This window comes from Mytilus galloprovincialis, chromosome 7, assembly GCF_965363235.1.
Source record: "Mytilus galloprovincialis chromosome 7, xbMytGall1.hap1.1, whole genome shotgun sequence".
NCBI classification, from domain to species: domain Eukaryota; kingdom Metazoa; phylum Mollusca; class Bivalvia; order Mytilida; family Mytilidae; genus Mytilus; species Mytilus galloprovincialis.
The window spans coordinates 83,117,668-83,131,937 of NC_134844.1; the positions used below are offsets into that span (position 1 = coordinate 83,117,668).

The following is a 14,270-nucleotide window of genomic DNA, read 5'->3' on the forward strand; positions in this document are numbered from 1 at the left end:
GTTATACCATGCAGAGTTTAACATTCAGTCTTCAACATTAGACGAGTAGTTATACCATGCAGAGTTTAACATTCAGTCTTCAACATTAGACGAGTAGTTATACCATGCAGAGTTTAACATTCAATCTTCAACATTAGACGAGTAGTTATACCATGCAGAGTTTAACATTCAGTCTTCAACATTAGACGAGTAGTTATACCATGCAGAGTTTAACATTCAGTCTTCAACATTAGACGGGTAGTTATACCATGCATAGTTTAACATTCAATCTTCAACATTAGACGAGTAGTTATACCATGCAGAGTTTAACATTCAGTCTTCAACATTAGACGAGTAGTTATACCATGCAGAGTTTAACATTCAGTCTTCAACATTAGACGAGTAGTTATACCATGCATAGTTTAACATTCAGTCTTCAACATTAGATGGGTAGTTATACCATGCAGAGTTTAACATTGAATCTTCAACATTAGACGAGTAGTTATACCATGCAGAGTTTAACATTCAGTCTTCAACATTAGACGGGTAGTTATACCATGCAGAGTTTAACATTCAGTCTTCAACATTAGACGAGTAGTTATACCATGCAGAGTTTAACATTCAGTCTTAAACATTAGACGAGTAGTTATACCATGCAGAGTTTAACATTGAATCTTCAACATTAGACGAGTAGTTATACCATGCAGAGTTTAACATTCAATCTTCAACATTAGACGAGTAGTTATACCATGCAGAGTTTAACATTCAGTCTTCAACATTAGACGAGTAGTTATACCATGCAGAGTTTAACATTCAATCTTCAACATTAGACGAGTAGTTATACCATGCAGAGTTTAACATTCAGTCTTCAACATTAGACGAGTAGTTATACCATGCAGAGTTTAACATTGAATCTTCAACATTAGACGAGTAGTTATACCATGCAGAGTTTAACATTCAGTCTTCAACATTAGACGGGTAGTTATACCATGCAGAGTTTAACATTCAATCTTTAACATTAGACGAGTAGTTATACCATGCAGAGTTTAACATTCAGTCTTCAACATTAGAAGAGTAGTTATACCATGCAGAGTTTAACATTCAGTCTTCAACATTAGACGAGTAGTTATACCATGCAGAGTTTAACATTCAGTCTTCAACATTAGACGAGTAGTTATACCATGCAGAGTTTAACATTCAGTCTTCAACATTAGATGAGTAGTTATACTATAGCTCAAGTTCTATATCATCCTGAATTTGAATACCATGGTAAGTTATGAGAATAGATTTGACAAAAATGGTTAAGGATGTACTTAGGTGAGGTTTTGGAATACCTTGCTAAATGTTCGGACTCCTTGGTGTTTTTCAGTACGATACAATGTAAAAGATTTTGCCCCATAACACCTATTCATCTTTTAACAGAAGGCTTAATTAAAGGTCATTTGACAAAATTCAAGCAGATTCTTAATTTTTTTGTTTTGATTTGAGACCCAAATGATACCAATGCAAATATAAGGTAAAAGTCCGAGTCAGCCTTTTCCCGCCATATTTTATAAATCAAATATTTCGAAAAGGAGCTCTGTGACCTATCAATATTTTTAGCTTGAATTGATTCTTAACTAATACTCTTCCCGCTTAAAGTATGAATTTTGAATTCTTAATTTATTTGATTTTACCTTAGATCACCTAAGTACATCCTTAAATTATCAACCCTTTCAAAAATTGGGTTTCTTTTATTGATAGATGAACAGGTTAAAATAATATGGACATTTCTTAGAAGAAGGTCCTTTGTGATGTCACTATGACATCATAAACACATTGAAATTGTCACACTTGAAATTGCAATTATGCAAGTAGTTTTTGGAAAAAAATAGATATGAACCAAGGACTTGCTTAATAAAAGATATGTTATGCACATTGGCATATTTGATTATCAACCTTCTTGTAGCAAAAATTTCCTCATACTGTATATCAGGTAAATTTTGAGACAGGTTTTGGCCTTAGATAGGTCAGTTGAAAGTTCATTATCGATGGTGTCATGCAACACATTTATAAAAACAGTCTCTGTAAATTGAGAAATTATTGTGATGTTTTTATTATTGCGGAAAATGTGACGGGGTTATAATCACAATAATTTAATAAAATTGAAAATGGAAATGAGGAATGTGTCAAAAAGACAACAACCCGACCATAGAAAAGACAATAGAAGAAGGTCACCAACAGGACGTCAATGTAGCGAGAAATTCCTGCATCCAGAGGCATCCTTTAGCTGGCCCCTTAACAAATATATACTAGTTCAGTGATAATGAACGCCATACTACTTGTACACAAGAAACTAAAATAAAAATAATACAAGACTAACAAAGGCCAGAGGCTCCTGACTTGGGACAGGTGCAAAAATGTGGCGGGGTTAAACATGTTCATGAGATCTCAACCCTCTCTCTATACCCTCTAGCCAATGTAAAAAAGTAAACTCGCATTTTGATTTTTTTTTTTAAATGAATTAAACACGATTTTTCTCAATGTCACAAAAATTAAAATCATATTTTTTTTCTTAAATGACAAAATTGCAATTATAAATGCATATAATAATTTCTGAATTTACAGTATTTAACAGTATGGTTAATCCCAGAACTTTTAAATTAAGCAATATGGCTGACTGGATAATGTGGATTCATTATTATTCTTTGGATATCAATTTTGGAGCTTTCATGGATACAGGTGAACCACAAATTTAAATGTTCAACTATATACGTGTCAGGGACGGGCACGATTACTGACAAATGTAATCGATTAATAATCGATTACATGAGTGATTTATGTGCAATCGATTAATAATCGATTACTCAGATTTTTGTATGTAATCGATTGCAATCGATTACTTTATCAAAAGTGATTACATTACTTTTCGATTACTGTCAATTACATGCTTCAACATTTGTATAGTGGAAAATTTACAAAACCAGTATTTGAAGCATTGTTTCCAAGTTATAAGTTGGCAGTTGTTTTCTAGAAGGAATCTGTTACTGAGGATCAGAAATTAAAAAAACTTTTACTTTCAACTAAATGAGAGATGACATCGCATTTCATCAAGTACTTATTTATATCAAAGTTTTTTTCTCCAAATTTTTGTTTTTATACTAACATAGTTAGCTTTATTGTTTTTACTCATTAAAGACAGGTACATTTTTGCATAGTTCTCTACAAGGTTGGAAGTTTTCTCTGAAAAAAATATAAAAAAGATAGAATAATTTATTTGTTCACCTAATTTTAAAGATCAAAAGTAATAATTAGATGCATAATTTAATCCTTTTGTTTGTATAACCAACCTAATTATAGGTTATAAAACTGCCAATGGAGTACAATTGGTTTATTCCCGATTGTCCCACTTTTGAAAATTTTAGAGTTCTGATTGTCCCACATGAAAAGTTCTGATTGTCCCACATTAATTTTTTTATGTGAAATGTTCTTAAATAAACAGTAGACTTTGTGTTTATTTTGTTAAAATAACAAGAATTAATTATTTCCTTTTCAAAGTATTATTTTTGGATTATATCCATTTTATTTATTAAAAGATATGATATTTTTTTTAAATTATGAAATTTATGCACTTTTCATTAAATAATATAACATTTCGTATCTAGAAAACATATCTAAAATGTTACTTTCATTTATAAAACAAATACAAATACCAACATTTATAATTAATTTAACTTTTTTTTTGGTTTAAATTCAAAATAAATATAAAAAAAATGTATACATTTAAAAAAAAAAGGAAATAGATTTAACATTTTTTGTTTAAATTCTAAAAAAAAAAGTTAAAATAATGCATACAATTGAAAAAAAAGAGTATAAATTCAACTATTTGCACCTTGAACAACATACCAATTGGATTCAACCTAGTACACAATCATCCACCAAACCCAGCCAAACTAGAGGTCACCAAAGTATTGCAACACATAAAGAAAAGATGTAGAGCAGAGACCACTCATGTACCAGCAATCTTTAAACAGGAAATAGCCAAGCTTCGTACACCAGAATGGAATGACGATACTCAATGGATGGTTGAACATCTCACAAATTTCCCTTCTCTGAAATCCAGTCTTTATCGTCAACGAGAGGATCTTATACTACATCTACCAACATCTCTACTTAACATTGACCTCCAGGATGAGTGGACTCAAACAACAGAAGCTGAAAGATTTCTGCTAATCAATGCTGGTACCTACGATAAGATACTTGTATTCGCCACTGACAACAACATACAACACATGGCAAAGAACGACAACAATACAATCTGATGGTACCTTCTGCACATGTTCATCAATCTTTGAACAGCTATACACTCTGCATGCACTGAGTGAAGTTCCCACTGGTTTTTTGCACTATTACCTGGGAAGTCAAAGTACAATTATACCAGATTCTTCTCACTACTTAAGACTGAAGACTTCTTGCACCCAGCTATGGAATCAGTATCAAACAGAAGGACCAAGGACAACAAACCACTTAGAAGGATGACACAGCGGTTTGAAAAAGATGATCCAAGTGCCACACCCAACTACAGAATGGTGATATTTCCGTATTTCAGTTTGCAGACACTGCCTCCTACTTGTTACATTTGGACTAGATTTGTTACAATTTTATATGATATTTTGAGTTGTGTATGATTATACTTTAATGGTATACTTATGTATTATGTATGCTTTATTGTTGAACCTTCTACAATATGTGTGCTTTATATTATCAATTGTGTTCTAAAATGCTGGTTTGAAACCCATTATCATGCATTAATGAAGAAATAAGTAGTGATTGATATCTGATATTTTATGACTTTACATTATATTCTATGTTTGCTGTTATTTCATATTAATATGTGCAAAATACAATATTTAATAATTATTTTATGTTCTTTTTTTCATATTTTACAAGAAAATGGTTAGTTATAACCTGTAATTACCTACTTCACACTACAAAAACTGATTAATCACAATCAAAACAATTCCCGATTGTCCCACAATTAAACTTCCCAATTGTCCCACAAACATCTTCCCGATTGTCCCACAAAATTTCACTACCTTTTTACCTGTAATTTCAAAAAGTGGGACAATCGGGAAGACACCGTACAATTTATAACCTGGGGAAAAATAATGTAAAAATTCCCTCTTAATTAGACATACAGTAATTGAAATAAAAACAAAGTCTGTATCTTATTGATTAGAAGAGATTGATCATTTGATAAGTAAAGACAAAAAGTTTGTTAAGATTTTTTTTTATTGTCAAATCAAATTATAAACAAAATATATTTATAGTGTCAAAGAGAGATACATGTATCTATTTCTAAAAAGAATTCAATGCATAGTCATTGGTTCATTGTGTACTTTCTCAATTTTGATATACATGTATGTCATAATATTATAAGAAATCAACTGTTTATATTCTATGCTTTAAGGAATTTTATAGAAATAAGCTTACTACCTTTCTACTTTAGTGTAGTACAGAACCTAACATTACTTATTTTAAATCTATTTTCTTATTTCAAATTTATTTTTTATATTAATATAAAAGATCATGAACTATTGACAAGCACATGAATCCATTTGTTTCAAACTTTTGGTAGGAGATCTGGTTGAACATAATGCAGCTTGAGACAATAAATAAAAATTCTTTAAAATTCTTTAAGTCATATCAATACATTCTATTTCATCTGTACTACAAAGTGATGAATATTGAATATATACATATTTTCTTTTAAAATAGGTTATATTTCATCAAACTATTTTACTAAAGTAATCGAAATGTAATCGAAAAGTAATCAATGATTACATCATGATTTTTGCTGTAATCGATTAAATTACGATTACATGTAATCGAAAATGTCTTCGATTACTAGAAAAAATGTAATCAATTACAATCGATTACGATTACAGATTACGATTACCCCATCCCTGATACGTGTACACATTTCTATAGGTTGTATGCAGACCTTGGCAAAAAACAGGAAATCATGTATCCACAAAAAGGCAAGTTTCCACAATCCACGAAAATTGGTACCTAAGGAAATAATGAAACCACAGTAGTCGTTTTGTTGCAATTAGACTGCATTTCCCCCTTAATGAGGAGCGTAAAGGGGGGTATCTGCATGGAAGAACGCTAAAATAAAATTGCCATTTCATGAACAAACAATTAAAAATTAATTGCACATTGATCTTTTTATCGATTTCATGAAACACGGTGAATAACGAACCTTTTTCACAGCTGCACGTGAAATAAAAATGGCAAAACACATTGCACGAAAATAACCCTTTACCTCCTTAATGTTACGGTTAAACATTTATATATGTAAAAACTATACAATATAGATAAAACTTTACTTTTAGTTACTACCAATGTTTTGATCTAGAAGGAGAATCAGGAATTGTAGCACGAGGTATAGGGACAGTAGTTAACATAGCTAAGATCCTCCAGCAACCCCCCTCACCACAAGGAGTGTCACCACTACTGAAAGAGTAAGTATAGGGAGGAATTATCTCCCTTGCATGGTTATAGGAATTTGGTATGTCAGTAGATAACTGATTGCTTACTAAAGTAGTATGGTGATGAAGTAGACTGAATATTTCAGGAACCAACCAGTTATGCAGTCTGCATCATTAATGATTAGCTACTAGTCTGATGCCCCAGATTAGTAAAATTTTATAAGTGCTAGCAAGTTTTTGCAAAACTTTGTATAGACAGATAAGAAAAGTGTCAGATTGGTCTTCAGACTAGTAGTCAGAAAAGATTTGGGTGCAGACTGGTTATGTTTAATTATTGTTTATGTAGAACTACTGAAAGTTGACTAAGGGCTTTTCATATACAGTTTTTCACTGTTTGAAATTCTCCACTTATTTCACAAAAAAACTTTTTTGTTTTCTGAATATTGTCAAAAACTTTAATGAGGTTGGATTTTGATGAAATATTTAATGTTAAACTCATAAAAAGTAAAAACACAAAAATACTGAACTCCGAGGAAAATTCAAAAACGAAGTCCAAAATCAAATGGCAAAATCAAAAGTCCAAACACATCAAACGAATGGATAACAACTGTCATATTCCTGACTTGGTACATCAGGAAATATGTACAGTTTTTTTTTTTTTTTTTTTTTTTTTTATGGAATCAGTATTTGGATACCAAACTGAAACCAAGTGTCATTTTTTTACGACCGCAAAAATTGAAAATTTTTTGGTCATATATTGGTATCACGTTGGCATCGTAGTCGTTGTTGTCATCATCCCAAGACATTTGGTTTTCACATTCTAACTTTAATAAAGTAGATGGAAATCTATGAAATTTAAACACAAGGTTTATGACCAAAAAAGGAATTTTTGGTGTTTTGGTCCCAACAGTTTAGGAATTAGGGGCCAAAAAGGGCCCAAATAAGCATTTTTCTTGGTTTTCGCACAATAACTTTAGTATAAGTAAACAGAAATCTATGAAATTTTAACATAAGGTCTATGACCCCAAAAGGAAGGTTGGGATTGATTTTGGGAGTTTTAGTTCTAACAGTTTAGAATTTAGGGGCCAAAAACAGGTCCCAAATAAGCATTTTTCTTGGTTTTTGCACAATAACTTTAGTATAAGTTAATAGAAATCTATGAAATTTTAACACAAGGTTTAAGACCACAATAGGAAGGTTTGGATTGATTTTGGGAGTTTTGGTCCCAACGAATTAGGGGCCAAAAGGGGCCAAAATTAAACTTTGTTTGATTTCATCAAAAAATGAATTATTGGGGTTCTTTGATATGCCAAATCTAACCGTGTATTCAGATTCTTAATTTTTGGTCCTGTTTTCAAATTGGTCTACATTAAGGTCCAAAGGGTCCAAAATTAAACTTAGCTTGATTTTAACAAAAATTGAATTTTTGGGGTTCTTTGATATGCTGAATCTAAACATGATTATGGGCCCAGTTTTCAAGTTGGTCCAAATTGGGGTCCAAAATTATTAAATTAAGTATTGTGCAATAGCAAGAAATTTTCAATAGCATAGTATTCCGCAATAGCAAGAAATCTTCAATTGCACAGTATTGTGCAATAGCAAGAAATTTTCAAGTGTGCAATAGCAAGAAATATCTAATTGCACAATATTGCGCAATAGCAAGAAATTTTCAATTGTACAGTTTTGCGCAATAGCAAGAAATATTCATTTGCACAGTATTGTCCCGTTTTCAAATTGGTCTACATTAACACTTTCAGTACGGCATTGTTTTTTTTGGCGCGTTTGTATAGCTGTAGATTTATTAGCGCGAGCAGTTTCGTGGCCGGGATTAATTTGACATGTGCTCACAAAAAAATCGTCTTGGAACTTCAAACGACAATTACCGCTATTTGAGATCGATTTTCGTTAAAATATTTTAAGGTTAAGTCGTACCCTACTTGTTTTGAGTTGTGGTGTGGTTAGAGCGATATGAAAAGGAAGCAATATCAACAGTTTAGCTCTATGACGAACGAGTTTTTTTTTATAACTGAATGTTTACAAATACATGTCTGCGAAGGGGAGAGTTTCTTCTGACCGTTCCCTTTCCGAGATATTAACTTACGTTCAATGTTTCTTTTTGTTACAAAGAATAAAATGAAATGTCTATGACAACACCATAACTGATTGGGAAGACGATAAACGACCGACAACATGAGAAGTACCAGCGATTGAAATCCGCCATTTGCAAAGCGTCGTTCATGTCAACAACAATTAAAGAGAGATAACTCAACTGTAATTTGGCGGACGACAACTCTTTTTAAATACGTTGCCGTATGTTTTTAAGTCACTTGGGGCATAACAGAATTTCTTGTTACGGTTTATGACAAATAAAAATTTGTATTTGTTCAATTATTAAACAAAAAATCTCTGTATTTCATTTTGTCAAAGTAAATTACCTTCCTTGAAAATATTCATTTCAAACTAAGTAACAGGCATGCAACCTAATAGCAATTTAAGCAGATAAAAAAAAATACATTTAAAAAGTTTAAAATCAAATGAATAATTAGATATTTGACCAAAAAAAAAACTACTCAAGGTATTGATATTATTTTGATTTCTTTTTTAAACTGCTATAAGGTTATATAACAAACAAAAATAACAGTTTTTGTTACTTGCCTCTTTTCAAGTCTTTAATTTTTTTTCAGTGTCCATTTTACTACATTTTGTTGTCCTGATCTCTCTATAAAATTCCTTCTTTATTTTAAAATGTCTCTTGATACTATCTTTTTGAATATATCTTTCATCAGTTATTCTTTAGTTTTGTTCATAGTTTATAAATAAATAAATTCGCAAATTGAAACGGTAAAGTCAATAAATTCAAAATTGTCTGGAACTAACAACATAGCTATAATACTAACTGTAACTTTTAACAGAATGGAACACCGTGAAACACTCTGGTAGACAGAGGTGCTTTCCACAATCTAGACAGCCATATTTTGTTTGTCTACGTGTGTCTTGCTGATTATTTTTCACTCTCATGTGACAGACATGGCACCAACTTTTATTTCCAAAGGAACCTGGCAAGTGTCTCTGTGTAAGACGGTCATCAACCGGTACAAGTGATGGACGGCCTTTACGAACTGAACCACCTGTGTATCCACCTATCAGTCCTGCTGCTACTCCCTTTGAAAACTTCAAAAAGGTTGATGGTCTCTTACCAGGGCCTGGTTGATGATGAGGAGAAGCCAGAAAAAGCCTAAAGGCATTAAATTTCAACATTTCTATCATTGTAAAGAAAATCCTTTTAGGCCATTTCAGTGTTTTGTGTTGGAAAACATAGTACTGGATGTACTGGTCAGCCCTATCAACCCCTCCCATGTATTGTGTGTAATCAGAGATCATCTGTGGACATGGTATCTCTTGTCGTTGAAAAATACCATCTGCTTGTTGCACATTTCTCTGCACTGCACCTACTGAGAAATCGTGTATACTTGAAATTAAGTTTACATTTTTTTTGTCCTTCCATACAACAGCAGCCACTGCATCCTTTTGTCGAAACTGCATGTCCTCACGATTAGTAACACCTTCAGGGTTTTTCTTCATTATATCTTTAGGAAGCTCTCTCCTATTTATTCGTACAGTACCACATGCAGCAGTGTTAAAATGTTCAAACAAGTCTGTAAATAAGGTGGGAGAAGTGAAGTAGTTGTCCATTTAAATATGGTACCCTTGCCCTATAACATTTGCCTTTTCAATACAATTTTTGACTACACGGTTTGCCAGACCATGAGCTGCGACACCATTTATCCTCCCACTGTATACCTGACAGAAGGAAACATATCCTGTATTAGCTTCCGCTATCGCCCACATTTTTATTCCCCATTTGGTAGGCTTGGCTGGCATATACTGCTTAAAAGACAGTCGTCCTTTCCATGGAACCATCACCTCATCAACTGATAGTTGCCTTTTAGGGATATACTGGTTTACCATAGAATCTGTGAACATATTCATTAACGATTCAATTTTGTATAGTTTAGAATAATTGGGATCCCCTGGCTGTGGGGCTTGCTCACTATTTGAAAAATGGATGTACCGCATAATTTGCATATAGCGATCCCTTTTCATGACTTTACTGAAGTACGGGGTCTCCAGCATAACATCTGTGCTCCAGTAGGATTTTATATCTGGTTTTACATTGATTCCCATCAAGAAACATAAACCTAAAAAAGCCTTCATTTCTTCAACAGTTGGGGTAACCCATGGGGATTTATTTTCATCAGGATGATCACGAATTTGTTTATTGGCATACCTGTCTGTCTCCTGTATGATGTATTGCAAAATGGCATTGGTAAACAGCAACGAGAAAAAATCAACGGGCTCTTTATCTGGATGTAAAACTGTGGTAGGACCAGTATTTCCACGTGGTAAAAATATGTGTGGTAATCCCCTCTCATAATAATTAAAATTTTCATGCCACCCATCAGCTTCAGCAGGACGGTCACCAGCTTCATCAACAAGGGGTTCATTTTCATCAGAAAAATCATTTTCACTTTCATTTTCAACATCAACAACATGTAATTCACCTATCCCAATTTGTGCAAGCCTATCATTGTACTGCTGTGCAGCTGCATCAACTTCATTTTGCGAAAATCCGTCAAACTCTTCATCCGAAGATTCAGACATTTTTTTTAATTTTCACCCAGACGACAATACTACGTTTTTCACAACTATTTTACTATGGAACCGCCTTTTAGCCTAGAAAATTTTGATTGGCTGCACAAAAATATGGATTTCCTTATTTGGGAGAACACCTTGCACATCGTGTGAAATTTATTTGTCGGCAAAAGCCGTAAACTTCCGATCGTCAACAGAGCGTAAATCAACAACATGCAAAGATGATACATAAAGAGACAGCCATTACCGGCTTATCTTTTTTATTAAACAGTCCTAAGTAATTATTATTAATTTTTAAAACAGCGATACATAAATGGTTTAAATATTTTGTGTGTAAGGTAATGAACTTTCATTTTTTAAAGCGATCACTTTGACTACACATGTCAACAAAATTGAAAAAATGGCGGCATATTATTTTATCATGAACGCAAATCGAAAGTACGAAGAAATGACATAACAATGACTTTTATTGTCAAAATTTATACATAATATTAAAAATTGAAACCTGTTAACACATCGTGGTAACGTACGCTTTACAGCTTTACGTAATGATCTGATATTAAAACTGAAAGTAGGTCAGAGTATTTTTCGTTGTCCATGATGCATTCAAGCATCACGCGGCCGTAGCAAGGTGATGCATTCAGGCATCATACGGCGGTACACAGGTGATGCCTTAAGGCATCATACGCCTTGAATGGGTTAATTAAGGTCCAAAGGGTCAAAAATTAAACTTTATTCGATTTCAACAAAAATTGAATATATGGGGTTCTTTAATATGTTGAATCTAACCATGTATTTAGATTTTTAATATTTGAGCCCGGTTATCAAATTGGTCCACATTGGGGTCTAAAGGGTCTAAAATTGAACATTATTTGATTTCATCAAAAATTGAATTCTTGGGGTTCTATGCTATGCTGAATCTAACCATGTGTTTAGATTTTGGATATTGGACCATAATAGGTAAATGTCCAATTTAAAATTTTTAAGTTTTTAAGTTTAAGTTCTTAGACCACATTCATTCTGTGTCAGAAACCTATATTGTGTAAACTATTTAATCACAATCCAAATTCAGAGCTGTATCAAGCTTTAATGTTGTGTCCATATTTGCCCCAACTGTTCAGGGTTCGACCTCTGCTGTCATATAAAGCTGCGCCCTGCGGAGCATCTGGTTTCCTATAAAGTACTGAAATATGATTTTTTTTGTGCACAGAAATTCATTTTTGTTTTTAACAATGCTTTCCCTAAAAATATAATTATAAATGTATTTCATATGAATTGCATATCACTACAGATATTTCTGAAATAAATGGATTAAAAATATTAATCGTCATGAAATATCTCCATAAGAATTTTATTAGAAATGTATTTATATATGAAATAATAGGGGAATTTCCAAATTATGAAACACTTTTGACCTCAGACTTTGAACTTCTTTATTAAGTTAATTGGAATAGTCAGAATTCTTTAATTTTTAATTTTCCTTAATATCTTTGACATCAATTTTGAAATGGGTAGAAAATCTATTACTTTCTAAAAAGGTCATCATCTTTGTTTTAACTTTAGAGAATTTGAATGTTCTGTTTTTGGAAATTTCTTGAATTGAATAGCTATTTTTTAAGTGCATATTTATTTATTTTTTAGTAAACGGTAATGTAACCATTGTTTTAATTGAATTAGTCTAACTAGTAGTTAAACTTGGAGAGTGTTTGTTGCTGAAATTTAAAATATTAACATTTTCATATGACATTTTTTTCAATAGACTAAATAGTATCTTTGCAAGGTTAACTTTTCCCAAAAAGCTGTTTGAATAATTCTTATTAAACAAAGATTTATTCACTTGATTCCAGTTCTTCACAGAACAATGTTCAATTATGATGTCTAATTTTTTTGCTGTCCTAGGATTTTACAAATTTTGACATAACCAAAATAGGCAACCATTTGTGATATCTTCACGTTGAAAGAACACATTCTTCAAAAATGACCAAATATCATATTTTTTATGTGTATTAGCAAACACATTTTGATTACAAGTGACTTAAAAAGCCTATTAACTTTTCCAGCTCCAATAAAGCAATTCTTAGAACATCCCATTTTGAGTATTTAACTGTCAAATACACAACTGTGATTGAGTGCAGCAAACAGTAAATTAAACAAAAATTAACAGGTCAAGAAGATACTACACTACAATGGACCATTTCAGTTAATGTCTGCTATAGGGGGATGGATGGTCCTTTCTGAGTGGTGTAAAATTTATACATCTTGTAGGATTAATTTTAGTTTTCATCTGGTAGATATACGCACAATTATAAATTTTATAAATCTGATAGGTAGTTTTATGCCCCATTTATGGGCATTATGTTTTCTGGTCTGTGTGTCTGTTCGTCCGTCTGTTCGTTCATTCATCTGTCCCGCTTCAGATTAAAGTTTTGTTTAAAGTTTTTGGTCGAGGTAGTGTTTGATGAAGTTGATGTCCAATCAACTTGAGACTTAGTAAACATGTTCCCTATGATATGATCTTTTTAATTATAATGCAAAATTCAAGATTTTTTCCCATTTTCACGGTCCATTGAACATAGAAAATGATAGTGCGGATGGGGCATCCATGTACTTGGAACACATTCTTGTTCATGTTTTCCTGATATGGATAAAAAATTCTCCCCATCCATCCCCACCTGTCAGATATTAACTGGAATGGCCCTATGCTATACATGTATTTATCTGAATTCTGACTTACATAAATTTTTTTTATTTTCTTTGCTAACAATTGAAAGTTCAAGTACAAGAAACTAGATACCAAATTCAAAGACTCGATTTAACAACAACAACTTAATTTTTATTTTACCTTTTACCATTTCATGACATAAAGATTTCTTGATGTGGGAAACATGATGTGCCCACTGAAAACCAATGGCCTGTGGTATGTAGTCAATAACCCCATCGGATACTGGTCAACCAAGTGGAATTTTCCTTTTCTGCTGATGTCTCAGTTGTGGTGGGCTAAAATATTTTTGATACTGTGAAAGTACTTTTATTGATAGGGTACCATCTTTGTTGTTTTTTTTTGTGGATGACTTTATCCACAAATTTAAGTGTCAAACGAAATATAAGAGCTGGCATCCAAATCAAGGTATGGAAAGATGCCTATTATTGTAGGTTTGACTACAT

At 32.3% G+C, this 14,270-nt stretch overlaps 1 protein-coding gene across 5 annotated transcripts in view; it reads left to right on the forward strand.

The window, feature by feature from the left end:
• The window catches only part of LOC143083829 (C2 domain-containing protein 5-like), a 119,534-nt gene that overhangs the window by 11,650 nt on the left and 93,614 nt on the right, over positions 1-14,270 (forward strand). For all 5 annotated transcript variants that reach the window (XM_076260205.1, XM_076260207.1, XM_076260206.1 and 2 more), the window contains exon 9: positions 6,357-6,485. In XM_076260205.1, the coding sequence (XP_076116320.1) occupies positions 6,357-6,485 (129 nt within the window). The remainder of the gene's footprint in view (positions 1-6,356; positions 6,486-14,270) is intronic.